The sequence below is a fragment of the Mixophyes fleayi genome, chromosome 2 (assembly GCF_038048845.1).
Source record: "Mixophyes fleayi isolate aMixFle1 chromosome 2, aMixFle1.hap1, whole genome shotgun sequence".
NCBI lineage: Eukaryota > Metazoa > Chordata > Amphibia > Anura > Limnodynastidae > Mixophyes > Mixophyes fleayi.
The window spans coordinates 310,685,743-310,700,590 of NC_134403.1; the positions used below are offsets into that span (position 1 = coordinate 310,685,743).

General features: G+C 39.2%; 1 protein-coding gene across 8 annotated transcripts in view; it reads right to left on the bottom strand.

Annotated features, from left to right (window-relative positions):
* Positions 1–3,772: 3,772 nt before the first annotated feature.
* MAP7D2 (MAP7 domain containing 2) overlaps positions 3,773–14,848 on the bottom strand; it is a 104,810-nt gene continuing 93,734 nt past the window's right edge. For all 8 annotated transcript variants that reach the window (XM_075196544.1, XM_075196546.1, XM_075196548.1 and 5 more), the window contains 7 exons: positions 13,706–13,910; positions 13,007–13,111; positions 11,916–11,969; positions 10,946–11,015; positions 8,430–8,619; positions 5,795–6,068; positions 3,773–5,049 (listed from right to left, as the gene is read on the bottom strand). In XM_075196544.1, the coding sequence (XP_075052645.1) occupies positions 5,819–6,068; positions 8,430–8,619; positions 10,946–11,015; positions 11,916–11,969; positions 13,007–13,111; positions 13,706–13,910 (874 nt within the window). In that variant the 3' untranslated portion in view covers positions 3,773–5,049; positions 5,795–5,818. The remainder of the gene's footprint in view (positions 5,050–5,794; positions 6,069–8,429; positions 8,620–10,945; positions 11,016–11,915; positions 11,970–13,006; positions 13,112–13,705; positions 13,911–14,848) is intronic.

Genomic DNA, 14,848 nt, shown 5'->3' on the forward strand with positions numbered 1-14,848 from the left:
ATACACCAATAGGTACTGTAATAACATTGTATTCAAATGCATATACTTTAATATGGAATTGGTCCCCCTTGTGCAGCAATAAAAGATTCCACTCTTCTTGGAAGGCTTTCCAGAAGATGTTGGAGTGGTTCTGTGGGAATTTGTGCCCAATCATTCTATAAAACATTTATGAGCTCAAGCACTGATTTTGGACGAGGAGGCCTGGCTTTCAATCTCCGTTCCAGTTCAACCCAAAAGGTGCTCTATGGGGTTGAGGTCAGGGATCTGTGCAGGCCAGTCAAATTCTTCTACCCCGAATTCATCAAACCATGTCCTTGTAGTCCTTGCTTTGCGCACTGGGGCACAGTCATGTTGGAATAGAAAAGGGCCTTCCCCCAAACTGTTGTCACAAAGTTGGCATAGCATTGTCCAAAATGACTTGGTATGCTGAAGCATTAAGTTTGCCCTTTACTGGAGATCGGGGCCTAGCCCAAACTCTGAAAAACACTCCCATGCCATTATCCCTACTCCACAAACTTCACAGCTGGCATAATGCAGTCAGACAGGTAACGTTCTCTGGGCATCCGCCAAACCCAGACTCGCCCATCTGACTGCCAAACAGAGAAATGTTAATAGTCACTCCACAGAACACGTTTCCACTGCTCCACTGTCCAGTGTTGGTGTGCTTTACACCACTCCATCCGATGCCTGCCATTGGTCTTGGTGATGTGAGGCTTGCATGCAGCTGCTTGGCCATGGAAACTCATTCTATTAGGCTCCCGCCGCACAGTTTTTGTACTTGCATTAATGCCAGTGAAAGTTCGGAAATCTTCAGCTATGGAATCAGCATTGCGTTGGCGATTTTTACGCACCATGCGCCTTAGCAGTCGTTGACTAAGCTCTGTGATTTTATGTAGTCTCCCGCTTCATGGCTGAGTTGCTCTTGTTCCTAAATGCTTCCATTTTATAATAATATCACCTACAGTTGACCGTGGAATATCCAGCAGTGATGAAATTTCACAAACCGTCTTATTGCAAAGGCAGCATCCTATCACAGTACCAGGCTTGAAGTCACTGAGCTCTTCAGAGCGACCCATCTTGTATCACAAATGTTTACAAATGGAGACTGCATGGCTAGGTGCTTGATTCTATAAACTTCTGGCAACGGGTCTGATTGAAACATCTCAATTCAATAATTAACAGGTGTGGCCAAATACTTTTGTCCATACAGTGTATTAGGTAGTTAAGGTGGCACAGGCTACATATGGTGGGCATGGGACAGTGAGAATATTTGGCAGTTGTGTTAGACACTGGCTGCATATGATAGGCATGTGAATGTGCATCATGCTCACCAGTTTTACTAGGCACAGTCTGTATAAAGTAAGCACTGCATGGGTATTAGGCAGGTATTCTAAGCACAGCATGTGGGCATGAGACAGCTATTGTGTCTATATATAATGAGCATGGAAATGTGGTGGGCATGTGGCAGTTATGTTCCACTGAGCACCTTTGGGAAATGTCCAGCTCTGATGCAAACTTTATCCAATTCAAATGCATCCTGTCCTCCTAATGCACTCTCTTGCTAAAACAGTCCTTACCCTTATCTCCTTCAAGTCGAAAAAAACATTGCCTCTTTTCCTCTTCAGCCCCAAATTAGCTTCTTACTTCAAGGGAAAAATTGACTCTATCCATCATGACATCTCATTCTTACTTCTCGGTCTTCCTCATCCTAGCCCATTTCAAAGCTCCGTGCCACCCTGTCTATCTTCCCTCCCGTCAGCCTTGCCTGAAAAACGTCTGTCCCCCCTGAAATCTGTTGTGAATGCGGCACAATGATTAATCTTCCACTCCTGACATTCTGCTTCCGCTGTGGCCCTTTACAAAGCTCTCCATTGGCTCCCCATTCTCCCCAGAATACAATTCAAGTTGCTTACCCTCATTTCCAAAGCCTTCTTTAATGTCTCCCCCTCCTACATCTCCAACTTTGTCAAGAAATACTCCCCCATTATGTTCTGTCAATGACCTTGTCAACCCTCCTCATCACCTGTCACCACCTCACACTCCCACCTTCGGTACTTTGCATATTCTGCTCCCCACATATGGAACTCCTTTGTCCCGCCCAGCCAAACTCTGTTTACTTCCCTATTCTTTTTGAATGTTAACTCCCTACGTTTGGCTCTCTCTACCTCCTATCTCCTGACCCTCGTTGTAATATTTCCTTTGTTCAAGTTGTATATTCTTACATAGTTTCTTTCGCTATTGTCTCTTGTATTGCTTTTACGTATTCTCTTGTCCCTTACTTATCTGTATTCTGTTTATTACTCAGTACAAGCACAATAAAAAATAAGTCAAACAATACAAACATATTGGTTTCAAATCAAAATTGTATTTCACTTTGATCTATACATGCTATACATGTCATGCTAACTATGAATCTACAATTTATAATAAAATATGACCTCTCAATGAAAGTACAATATAACACATATGAACAACACGTGTTTTATTTTTGATGGCAGGTCACAGGAACATGCTTAAGCTTTATTGCACATTCAGTAACATTGATACCAACAGCATGGATATAATGGGGCACTGTGCATTGTTATATAAATCACACACACCCACACAATACTCCCTGTACAGAGGCATGGATTAGTACTGGGACCTGTTGCAGTACTACAGCATTCTTACAACTGTAAAAAGCCATGACTACTTTCAGTCACTTATTTTTCTGTTTACTTGATACATTTTTGGGGGAAAAGAATAAAAAACAAAAATGATTTTTTCACTACTATGCATTATGTATTTTTAAGCATTTCATATGTTATTGCTTATTCACCCAGGAAAGTGTTCCTTTAACCTACACACAGTGGAGGCAGCCTAAATGTGGACTGAACCAATGTTTAATTACAAACCATCATTCAAGCACAAGTAATTAATTGATAAAACTGGTTCCTAGTGAACTGATATAATGGCTGCCAATAATGTGGGCAAATGATACATTTTAAGACTGCTACAATGAGGTATTTTGCTAAATGTTTGCACTGTTTTAGTTTCGACACACAAACCACTTATGCAAAACACTATAAAATCTGCCTTCATCTGTTTACATACTGTGGGCTATATTGATGATAAAAACAAAGAGTAATATAATATGTACATCTTAATAACAATGAAGTAATCCACTTATAGAAACAATTACATTTACAACGTATGGCACTTCATCTTTATACAGATTACATTCTTGTGATTAGTCCTATACATAAATGTACTGGGCAGTGACATCTTTATCTGTAATGTGCTGTGTAATAAACCAGCTTCTATGCAGTAAGTTAATGTAATGCTTTACCAGTGACACTGTCCAACAGTCACTATTCACAGATAATATTTACAACTCACTAATAATTATGTTTCAGAAATACTCACTGCCAAAAGCTTTCTTTACTGGCAGTGAGGATTAGATCTTTTTGGGGTTATGGTTAAAATGTTCTAAAATGCCCAGATGACTTTTCAGCTCCCTGTCTTAAAAACAAGATCACATAGCAGCCTGTGTTAACATACTTGCATATTAAATAGGTACATTTATAAAAAGACGTTATTTGATATAAAGACAAAAGCAGAACGGACTCCTAGGGGTAAACGTATCATAGTCCGGTTTCTTCAACTCCCGCGAGTTTGGCGAGATGACAGCTAAAATTTAAAGCGGCGCTGCCTTGTAAAGGCAAGTTTCCCTTTACAAGGCAGCGTCGCTTTATCTCTAGCTGTCATCTCGCCGAACTCGCGGGAGTTGAAGAAACCGGGGTATGATACATTTACCCCCTAATGTATAGTCAGAAGACAGAATTGGCCAGTATAAGGTTCTTATTTTGTAGAACAAATAGTGTAAGTTTTTTAAATAATTAAGTCTAAAGAAGATAATAATGGTAGCTCCAACCAATCTTGACTATTATGTCACAAACTTTTTGCGACTCATGGAGATTTGGGTAAATGATAAATAGAATTTCTTACATAACATTACATTACATGTGGACACAGCAGAAATTTGGACTACATATGGTGTCCCTGAAAGTATTGTAGCTCCCAATCCTCGTATGTAAGCCAAAAGGAATTTGTGAAAATCGCTCTTTTGGGATAGGGACAATTGCCAGCAAAGTTTTGCTTGAGGCAAAGTTGCCCATGTGGCATAGACCACACTGACTATTTTATCTTACATAGTTCAATTCCTTTATTTTATATTCATCCCATGTCACAAACTTGTAACATTTAATTTCTGACTTGGATCATGAGCAATAATGTGACAATGTTATTTTTGTGTAAGCATCATCTTTGATGGAGTGCTTTACTTCCAACTAGCCAGCATTCCATGTGCTTCTTTATATGTAGACAGCAATATGTCCATACAGAGCAATAGAAACAAGGCCTCTGTGTAAGGATTAGCACTACACCAAAAAAGCACAATTAATTTCATATAACAAAAAATGTAATGAAAAATTCACTTCTTCAAAAATAATTAACCCTGGCATTTTGAGTTGTTGGACTATAATTGCCCATCATCAATTGGCTGGCTGTTGACTAATCAAGGGCTTATTGTCCAGCATTGATTGGAGGCTTAGGGTTCTACATGCCCTGAATAAGCCATATTGTTCAATAATTGATATCGGCATTTTATCTTTAGCAGTTTGCATACATTTACAACCTATTAGTTCTGCAGTAAGGCGCCCAACCTGTTCCATATTAACAGAAAAGTGACACTTCCTGTACAGAACTGCAAACCAAGTAAAACAGCTGAAAAACAGGAGGATATCAACCCGACAGCAAGCTATCCATTCTGGCATAATGAGCTGTATCCAACATATTTAGGTACCCCAGAGATGCCACTAAACACAAAATCTATGCAGCTGCAGCTTGGTCTTTTGCTGATGCGGACTGCTCTTATAACAGTATAGGTAAACATTTGCAAGATATATTCAGCTCTAATAATAAAATCCAGTTTAGGCTCTAGCTCGGTGTCGAACTGCCAGCAGTGATCATTGGCCCAAGCACGGTCCTTGCCGAGTTACTCTGTCACATCTGTTAATTAGAGTTACAGGTATTATGTTAATGTGTTCTGAACAAATATTTTCTATGATATCATTGCAGGTTCTATGCACTCAAAAAGCAGCATTTTAGTGGCAATAATTATCAATGCACAACTAAGAATATAATTTGCCTTATATTATTATATTCTCTTATTCCTATCCTGAATATTACCCATAGAATTCAGTCATACAGACCACTGCTGAAATGTAGAGTATGTGCTCTATATCTAATGTCTGAGGTGCGGGAGGCTAATAACCTTCTTGTATGAAGATGTTGTTTGTGTATAGTAGTGGGGGCCACTAACTTAATGTGCAATCAGTGTATATAAGAAGAAAGGATTACTCTGCCTCTCGGTGTAGATCTGATGTTGTTCCTTGACAAGAAGTTGTGCTGCTGTTTGCAGCAATGATCTGTCACCTCAGCAGTAATTCTGATTGTACACTTAGATGGGACTGTCACATACTACATTCCCAGACAGTGAGTGTTTGCAATTCTTTGTTCGCTCAGCAGTCTTGTGGGCGGGTCACAGGAGTAAGTGTTTCTAAACACCTTGAAATTACAGATGTGGATATTTGTGTGGTTCATCAAAGCTGTGATCTACATAAACATATAGTAAAAGGAAACTAATAATAGTAATAATCCTTTTCATATATTTGATCATCTTGATGTTAGATTTGTTGGCAATTAAAATGATAAAGTCTATAACTGTGCATAAACAAGCAAAATAATACATTACCCATGTTACACTGTGCTGTGTAAATCAACAGATTGTGTTCAGTTTAGGTTCTTGGCCTGGACTACTAAATCCATCAATAAGGTTTCTATTACAGTCATCAATATGTATGCTTTCACTGGCTATCTTGGAATAAGTGGCCTGGCCAGTGAAGTCCAGGAGATCCTCTAAGGCTCTTGAATTAATAGTTCCATTTTGCTCCAGTGACACGCTGGGAATGAGGTCATTCAATGGTGAAAACTCAGGAATGGATATGAGTTCTTCCTTAGACACTGGACTGTGAAAAAAAGAATAACAGACTCTTATACTTTTAAATATTTGCTTAATGAACATGATTGTACTGTTTATGCCATGAACATTGTTTGCATACAAAATGACTGGACTACAGGAAGGAGAGCAACTGCTGCATTGACAAAGAACATATATTGAATAATGCACTACTGTAAAATATAGGGATATTAAAAGCACAAGGCAACAAGCCAAGGGCTGTTATATGGGCCACAGAAATCTATAGTGACTTCTAGTACTCTAATGAACACTGAATTGATGACATTGAAATTCACAATACATGACATCATCAAAACTCACTTTTTATACATATAGAATCATCACCAGAGTATTATAGGATGACTAATAAGCAGTTAGCTTACTTTAATGGATAACATTTGCTGTGCTCCTGTATGGTGCTTATGTGCGCTCTACGATAATGAATATAAGGTCACTAATGACCTCCTCCTCGCTAAATCCAAAAGACACTACTCCCTTCTTATCCTTCTTGACCTCTCTGCTGCCTATGATACCGTTGACCATGCACTCCTTTTGCAAACTCTCAATTCTATAGGCCTCTGTAACATTGTACTCTTACCTCACCAACCGCTCCTTCTCAGTCTCTACACATGACTCCATATCCCCCCCTCTTCCCTTACCTGTTGGCATTCCTCAAGGTTCCGTTCTAGGCCCCCTGCTTTTCTCCCTCTACACCTCCTCCATAGGTGTTCTCATCCGCTCCTTTGGCCTCCAGTACCACCTCTATGCTGATGATACCCAAATCTATCTTTCATCCCCTGACCTCTCCGCTTCCCTTCTGTCTCGTGTCTCCTGCTGTCTCTCGGCCATCTCATCTTGGATGTCCCAACGCTTCCTTAAACTCAATATTTCCAAGACTGAGCTTATCATCTTCCCTCTCCCACCTCCCTCCCTCTCTATTTCTGTTAATACCACCACCCTCGTTTCTGTCCCTCAAGTCCGATGCCTTGGGGTCATCCTTGATTCCTCCCTCTCCTTCAAGCCTCACATTCTGTCCCTCTCAAAATCCTGCTACTTCCACCTTTGGTAAATATCAAAGATATGCCCATTTCTCACCACGGAAGCTACGAAAACCCTCGTTCACTCACTTGTAATCTCTTGTCTTGACTACTGTAACCTCCTTCTCTGTAGCCTACCTGATTCTCGCCTTGACCCTCTGAAGTCTATCCTCAATGCTGCTGCCCGCCTCATTTTTCTCTCCCGCCGCTCGATCTCTGCTGTCTTCCTTCAACAGTCACTACATTGGCTCCCCATGGCCTACAGAATTAAATTTAAACTCCTCACCCTCACCTTTAAAGCTTTTAATCAATCCTCCCCTCCCTACATCTCCAATATCATCTCTGTCTACACTCCTAGCTGCCCCCTCCGCTCTGCCTGTGACCGCCGCCTCACTGCTTCACTGATCAACTCTTCTCACTCCATCTCCAGGACTTTGCCTGGGCTGCTCCCCAGCTGTGGAATGATCTTCCACATTTCATCAGGTTAGTTTCTACTCTCAAAGGCTTTAAGCGTGCCCTTAAGACTCATTTCTTTATTCAAGTCTATCAGTCCTCCTCCTAACTACCTTGTCCCAGCTCTCTCCCCCAGTTAGTACAACCCTATTTGTGTCTCCCCCTTACCTTTAGGATGTAAGCTCTCAGGAGCAGGGCCCTCTTTCCTTGTGTGCTCCTTCTACTATTCCATCACCCTCTGTACCTCTTGCCCTGCTTCCCTAGCCCTATTTTCTTAAGCTTTGACTTACTTCTTGCTGATTTCTATCATCACTTTCATTCATTGTCCCAGTAATACTTTGATTTGCACTACCATGTTACCTGTGCCTGTGTATACATTTTTGTTCTGTGTCATGTGTCACTGTTTTCTGTATGTCTTGTACGGCGCTGCGGACCCTTTGTGGCGCCTTATAAATTAAAGATAATAATAATCATCATTCTAAAATAAGCTAAACTAGAGGCTCAGTAAACAGCTCTACAATCTGTTCACATCTGGGCCGGATTTATGTGTAAACCATTTCTGATATTTTGGCATAACATGCCAAGTAATTTATATATACATACCTACATACACACACCCACTTTAAATAGTTCCACCCATTTTTTCTTAAAAGCCTTTTCTTTTAAGAGGAAGCACCACCCATTGAGGGTGTGGTCCAAAGCTCCATCTGTGCTTGCCTTAACACATGTATGATTCAGCCTAACATACAAGATATGGATAGTGGCTTATAAAATCTATCTGGAAAACTTTATTGATACCACAATCAACGGTCATTCAACAGTTATCAGCATTACTATGGTATAACTTAGAAAAGAAAAAAAAAGACCTTCAGTTTGCATACCTCACATCCATTGATTGAACTTCATCGGTGGAATCATCCAAGCTATTACATTTCCCTCCAAACGCATCAAGTTGGATGACACCTGCACTGGTCTTTATGCCATTGGAGAAGAGTTCCTGAGGTTTTGTTTCAATGATGGCTACAGCTGGAGCTTTACTTTCCAGATGGGCAGACAACCCATTGATTTGCACTAAAATATCAAATGAGAAATATAAAAATATATGGAATCAACTATTATAGGTTAATTTGCAGAAACAGCAAATAAAGTACTATATTTAAGCCATGTACAGGTCTGTTTTAAAGTTGCTGAATCTATTAAAGGCAAACCAAACTATAAATGACAAAATCTCCCACCAAAAAAATGCCAGACATAGCAAAATCACTGGAGTGACCAGTGATAAGTGTAGAACAGATTTGAAAGACTGTTTAGTAAATTACCAAACAAGGAGAAGTTAAAAATAAATGAGATGGGGAAAAAAAAAACACACTTTTATGCACGTATAAGCAACTGTGTCCATTTATTTCAAAGGCGTTTCCATAGGCAGGGCTGCAAGAGTAATTTCCAGTCCAGTACAGAAACTTCTTGGGGCCCCTTCAATAGTCTCCGAAGGGGGTAGGGCCACACCAGTTTGGCAACTCCTCCCATTACACAGGCAGCCCTGGGCCCCAGTACTTTGTACCTGATTCCCCCCCACTCTCTGTGCCTCTGTCCATAGATGCAACACTAAACCACTGTGATGCACAGTGAACCACCAAAATAAATTAAATAGATATGATGACATCCATGTATGGAAGGTCCCATTACCATCCAAACAGGCTAGTTAGGAAAAGTGACATTTGGAAAACCAGAAAGAGTTGTGGGTTTTATTCTCATTTTTATTTTCAATTGTTCGTTTCCCCACTTTAATAGAGATTCAGAGGTCTTTAAGTAATTAATGTATCACTTTCATCATAAGCTAAAGATTGAAATATTACTACTATCCCATTCATTTAGTTGAAGTGGGGGCCTTTAATATTCAGCATAATTGCAGTGTTATCAAATTAATGAAACACTCAATTAAAGACTTACTAATGTTTATTGATGTGATAAAAAGCCAAATAATGCTGCTGGGGACTTCGGACACACTGAAACACACAAATACAAAATGCTGGATCACTGTGTACAACTGTTTGGCCAGTAATAGTACATTCATTTCAATGCTGTTTTCTACACGAACCACACAACTGGAAACATTGACATGAATGGGCACATTAACAGAAGTGAGAGAACTCCAAGATTTTAAACGCTGCTGGTGAATTCACATTTTCTAAATAACTAAAATTTGCTGCTTCATAGATTAGAGGTTTTTTTTTTTTTTTTTTTTTTTTTAATGATTTTGATGTAAAAAAAGATTTTAAAATCGATCTTTAGGTAGGTCCTCCTCCTCTTTATGTTATAACTTTAAACAGGGTGTTTAAACTGAAATATGCACCTAATAATCTATATATAGATGACTAGCTATCAGAAGTAATATGAGCTGAAAATAAGCAATTAGTATAAAAATCAGCCCACAGCCTAATATGGCAATTGTATTTATTTCCTTACATTGGTGCAAACATTCATGTTATTCTAAAAAGTAAATGAAAGCAGTACTTATATAAGGTGAATATTTTAAAATAAGGTAATCACCAGTGTCAAAGTTGCATTCTATCCTGTTAGCCCATCTGGGGCAAAAATATATTCTGTGCCACGTCACACTGGAAACTGCAAACCACACTTCTCTATTGCCAAGAACATTTGTAGGAACTGTTACTAGACTAAGGGGTATATTTACTAAACTGCGGGTTTGAAAAAGTGGAGATGTTGCCTATAGCAACCAATCAGATTCTAGTTATCTTTTATTTAGCACATTCTACAAATTGACAGCTAGAATCTGATTGGTTGCTATAGGCAACATCCCCACTTTTTCAAACCTGCAGTTTAGTAAATCTAGGCCTAAGAATTACATACAAATTCAAGCCTGCTGTCTAACCTCACCTATAGATGGAGAAGAGATGACAATATTTGGTCTGGGGAGTGGTCAGGGTCACATCACGCTCCACACATTTATGTCATTATTTTAGGAAATGCAAAAGTAGCAACTCTTCCTGCAATATAGCCATGGATGTGTCTATTCACCTTCATAAAGACTTAATGAACAATCTGTTGATATGGGCTGAGAGTGAATATTGCATTATAGTGAAATGTGAATATTGAATTAAATATTGAGAAGAGGAATATCTGTAATACAAACACAAAATGTTGATGGTTTTTTGGTCTGAAATTATTAAAATATATCCCCTTTCGTGACTGTAACACATTTGGTTTTCCAAGACTATTGTACACGATTGTTATTTGCTATTCGAAGTTTATCAACAACAACCCATTATTACATATTCAATTATTAGGCATTATGTCACACATTAGCCACCCCTTGTCTAAAAGGGAGCGGAACTGATAGAAAAGTAATGGAGAAGTACAAGCATATTCTGTTTACCTGTTTCGTCATCCTTTGCTACACTTTCAGTCTTTAAATGTGGTTTAACATCCGGTTTGGGCTCTTCCTTCTGTAACAAATCAACAACACTTTTTCTTTTGCAATTCTTGCATTATTATCCTATTCATGGTCATTTTAAAGTCTCTCTTAATTTAAGTATAAATGATGATTAACATGTTTATGAACTCCCACTCAGAAATAGAAGCAAGCACACAAGACTCTTAAGCTATATCTGGGATGCCCATAATCTTGTGCCAATGTGAGCTCACTCTCATGGCAGCTACACAAACTCATTTAACATGTCTACATAAAAAGTGAATTAACCTCATAAAATCATATTAAGGAGGAGGTTAAAACAGTAGCAATAACCAGTTAAGGTAAACATTAATCAAAATCACATGCAATGTTCAATAGACTTTTAACATAATCATTCGCTTTAAGAAAATTAATTATTTTACCTATTTGCATGTTGTGGAATGTGAACAATAGTTTATTTCACTCTAAATATAAATGTTTTGATATTTGTGTTTTTGTCATGGTATTTCATAATTCTATCATTATCTTATCTTTAGTCTGTATATGTTACTGTCGTCATTGAAGTTCACTATGGATGACAATAGCAGATTAGTTCATAACTTTTCTAGGATTCTTCAGCACTCTAGTTATAGTGGACATACACAGGTAGAATGCTGTTCTGGAGATCACTGATCTCTATGGCAAAAGCATCCTCCATACTCACTGAAGCACAGGATGTAGCTGGAACACAGCATGTACTAATATTCGTGTGTCCAGAACTTCAGCGACGGTGGAGAACAGAACAATAAGCGTTCTAGCTAAACGCATCATGCCATGGAGGCAGCTAACTGCCCCACAGGGAATATGTGATTGTCCAAGATCAGTAGGAGCAGATCTAATAATGTAACAGTAATATATATGGATGCACCGGTAAGGAAAGTCCCAGAAAACACACCTTGGGTTCTATGATCTCGCTCTTCCTTGTTCTTTTCATAATTTCATCAATCCGCTGCAGAAACAGAATATTTCACAAAAGTAATTATTCAGGTTTCCATTTCTTTTCTACTTCATGCGATTTGCAGAAAGCAGACTGTGGTCATTATATTCAAACACAAATGGTTTAGACCAGCAACATTCAGTTGAAGGTCTATAAGCTGCTGGAAGTGGACCTATAAGACTTCTCCAGGACAGCACTGGTCTAGAAAATGTCTGTTATAGCTCATATACAGTACTATTTTACCACTATTTCAAGAATTGTGATCCCTTAAAGCAGATGGTGACTGCACACCAAGAAAATATCTATCTAATCTATGTACCAAGGAAAAGTATCAGTGGGAAGAGACTCCAGTGAGTCTTTCCTGAGCAGTGGGTGGTGTATGCCGTGTGGTCTGTATATTGTAGCTGCCAAGCTGGCCTTGTAATTGGCCTATAAGACTTATAAGACAATAAGACTTGTGAAATTGCACATAGCACTGGTCCAGCAATCACCATACAGGAGGCCCTACACAGTCTGCCTGGCAAGAACAATGTGCAGTGACCCGGTCACTTTTGCTAGTAGAAACATAAGATTTCTGTATGAAAAAAAAAATGCAGCATTTCCTTCCCCCTCCCTCATCTTTTCCCTTCTTTTGTGTTTTCCCCTTAAATATAACCAACAAATTGGGCATCATGGTTTTCCTCTGTGTGTGTGTTTCTCGTACTGCTGTAAATTATATTGCCCAATGTGTAACCTAATTATTTATTTTGGCTTATCGGTTACATGTGGTGATGTGGATTTTCTATTCCGTTCCGTATATGCTTTTTTTTTTTTTTTCACCTGTTTTGAATTTTGTATCCATGATTCAGATCAAAATAATAAATATTTTAAAAATAAAAATGCAGCAGTCATTTATCTTCAATTTGCATTTAAACAAACATTCACAATACCATCTGGATGCCTCATCAGAAACAAGTATCTACATTTATTACCTACAGCAGATATGAAGGCTGTTTATAATGTATACTCTATAGCCCTCTTATTCTACATACTTCACAGGCAGTAGATACCTTTTTCCTCTCCAGACGTTCCTGCTCAATCTGCTGCATGATCTGTTCTTTCTCTAGTCTCATAGCTTCTGCTGCTTCTCGAGCCTTCAAATCAGCCTCTTCCTTCTGCAGAAACCAAAATGTGAGACAGGTGACCCTCAAGTACAATAACGCAGCTTATCTCAGCAGCTGTACAATAGCAGTTCCTCAATAATAACAGATAGTGCTTTGATGAGGATGATGAGAGCTGTGGGTAGTGAAAGCTGGGTTAAAGGATGGTCTACCTCCTAGGCTTTGGGTAATATTTACGAACGTGCTGAGAGAACAAAATAAAGCTAGCACCGAGGGGTACCACCCATTCTCTGCTCTTAAATCTGAATATCTTGAGAAATAGGTTTCAGGACACATGGAGATCCTACTGCCATGAGCTGTCTGCAGACTGTCTGGGACACGTTCTACTTTGTGAAAGGAGCTTTGAATGTGCCATATCGCAGGTGATACAATGACTACAGGTCTCAAGATCCCTAGGTAGCCCTAAAAAGTGTAGCTCTCTCAATTTATACCTTAATGTAGTGCTTTATGATAACAAAGACTGTATTGTGTGTCAGATGTCATTATATCTTGGTGTGTACATGACGCCACACACTGGAAAACAAAGTGACTTCATAGAAAAGGGGGCATAAAGTTCTCATGTGACATCAATCTACAACAGTCATTGACCTGTTTTTCCTGGAAGGCCTGCATTTCCTTTTCATGCTTTTCCTTCAGCAATCTTTCTTCCTCTGCTTTTGCCTTTGCTTCTTCTTCTGCTTTTCTCCTAGCTTCCTCTTCCTCTAGCTTTTTCTTCTCAGCCAGCAGACGCGCTTCTTCTTGTAAACGTCGCCTCTCTTCTTCAGCCTTCCTTCTGTCCTCCTCCATCTTCAGTCTGGAAAGGCACATTAAAAATGTACACAAATATCCCCGAAACTTAAATATAATGTTGAGAACATACATTCTGCACCAATCGCGCACAGCTGAATTGCTGCTAAACATGAAAAGGGAACAACCATGTATCATAACCAAATATATAAAAAATATTGTATAGTCCTAAAATTCTGATACAGAAAGCTGAGCCATACACACAGCCTTACGTTAGCTCAGTCAATAAAAGTCATCCTGTAGTCCTTTATTGTAATAGGCCCCAAAAATAGCAATTTCCACTAATCCTGATAATCTGTGTAAATCTGAGCTCTATCTATAGTATAGGAAGATAAGCAATTTGAGTTAAACATTTCTAGTGGCAAACACTGGGACAGTCCTGATAAAACACAGAGGTGTTATATGAACTCTAAAGCCACCAAGTACACCCTGAGCTTTGACTCAGTTATATACAGTAGTAAATGATGTGGTTATAATGTTTTATGGCTCAGTGTCCACAAATTGTTGTACTTTTGCCCATATGATGTCACACCGGCCAGCAGGATTCATTGTGGCTGGGACACAGTACTCTGCTCCCGTTCTCTCACACTAATCTGCCAAATGAAATACCATGGGCTGAGCTGAAAAGTATATGACTAAGGTGTTTATCAATATCTAATATCTAATTCAGTACATGTTAGTTCAACAAGACACAAAGTGCAAGAACAGGAGCACATTACTCTGTCACAGATAATATAAGTGACTCAGGGAAGACCAGGGTTTCCCAAACCCAGTCCTCAGGGCTCCCCAACAGTGCAGGTTTTCCGGATCACATGTGACATAATTAGGATCACCTGTGGATCTGTTACAATGTGTCAGTCAGTAATGAATACACCTGTGCTCCAGCAAGGAGATATGGAAAACCTGCACTGTTAGGGAGCCCTGAGGAAAGGGTTTGGGAAACCC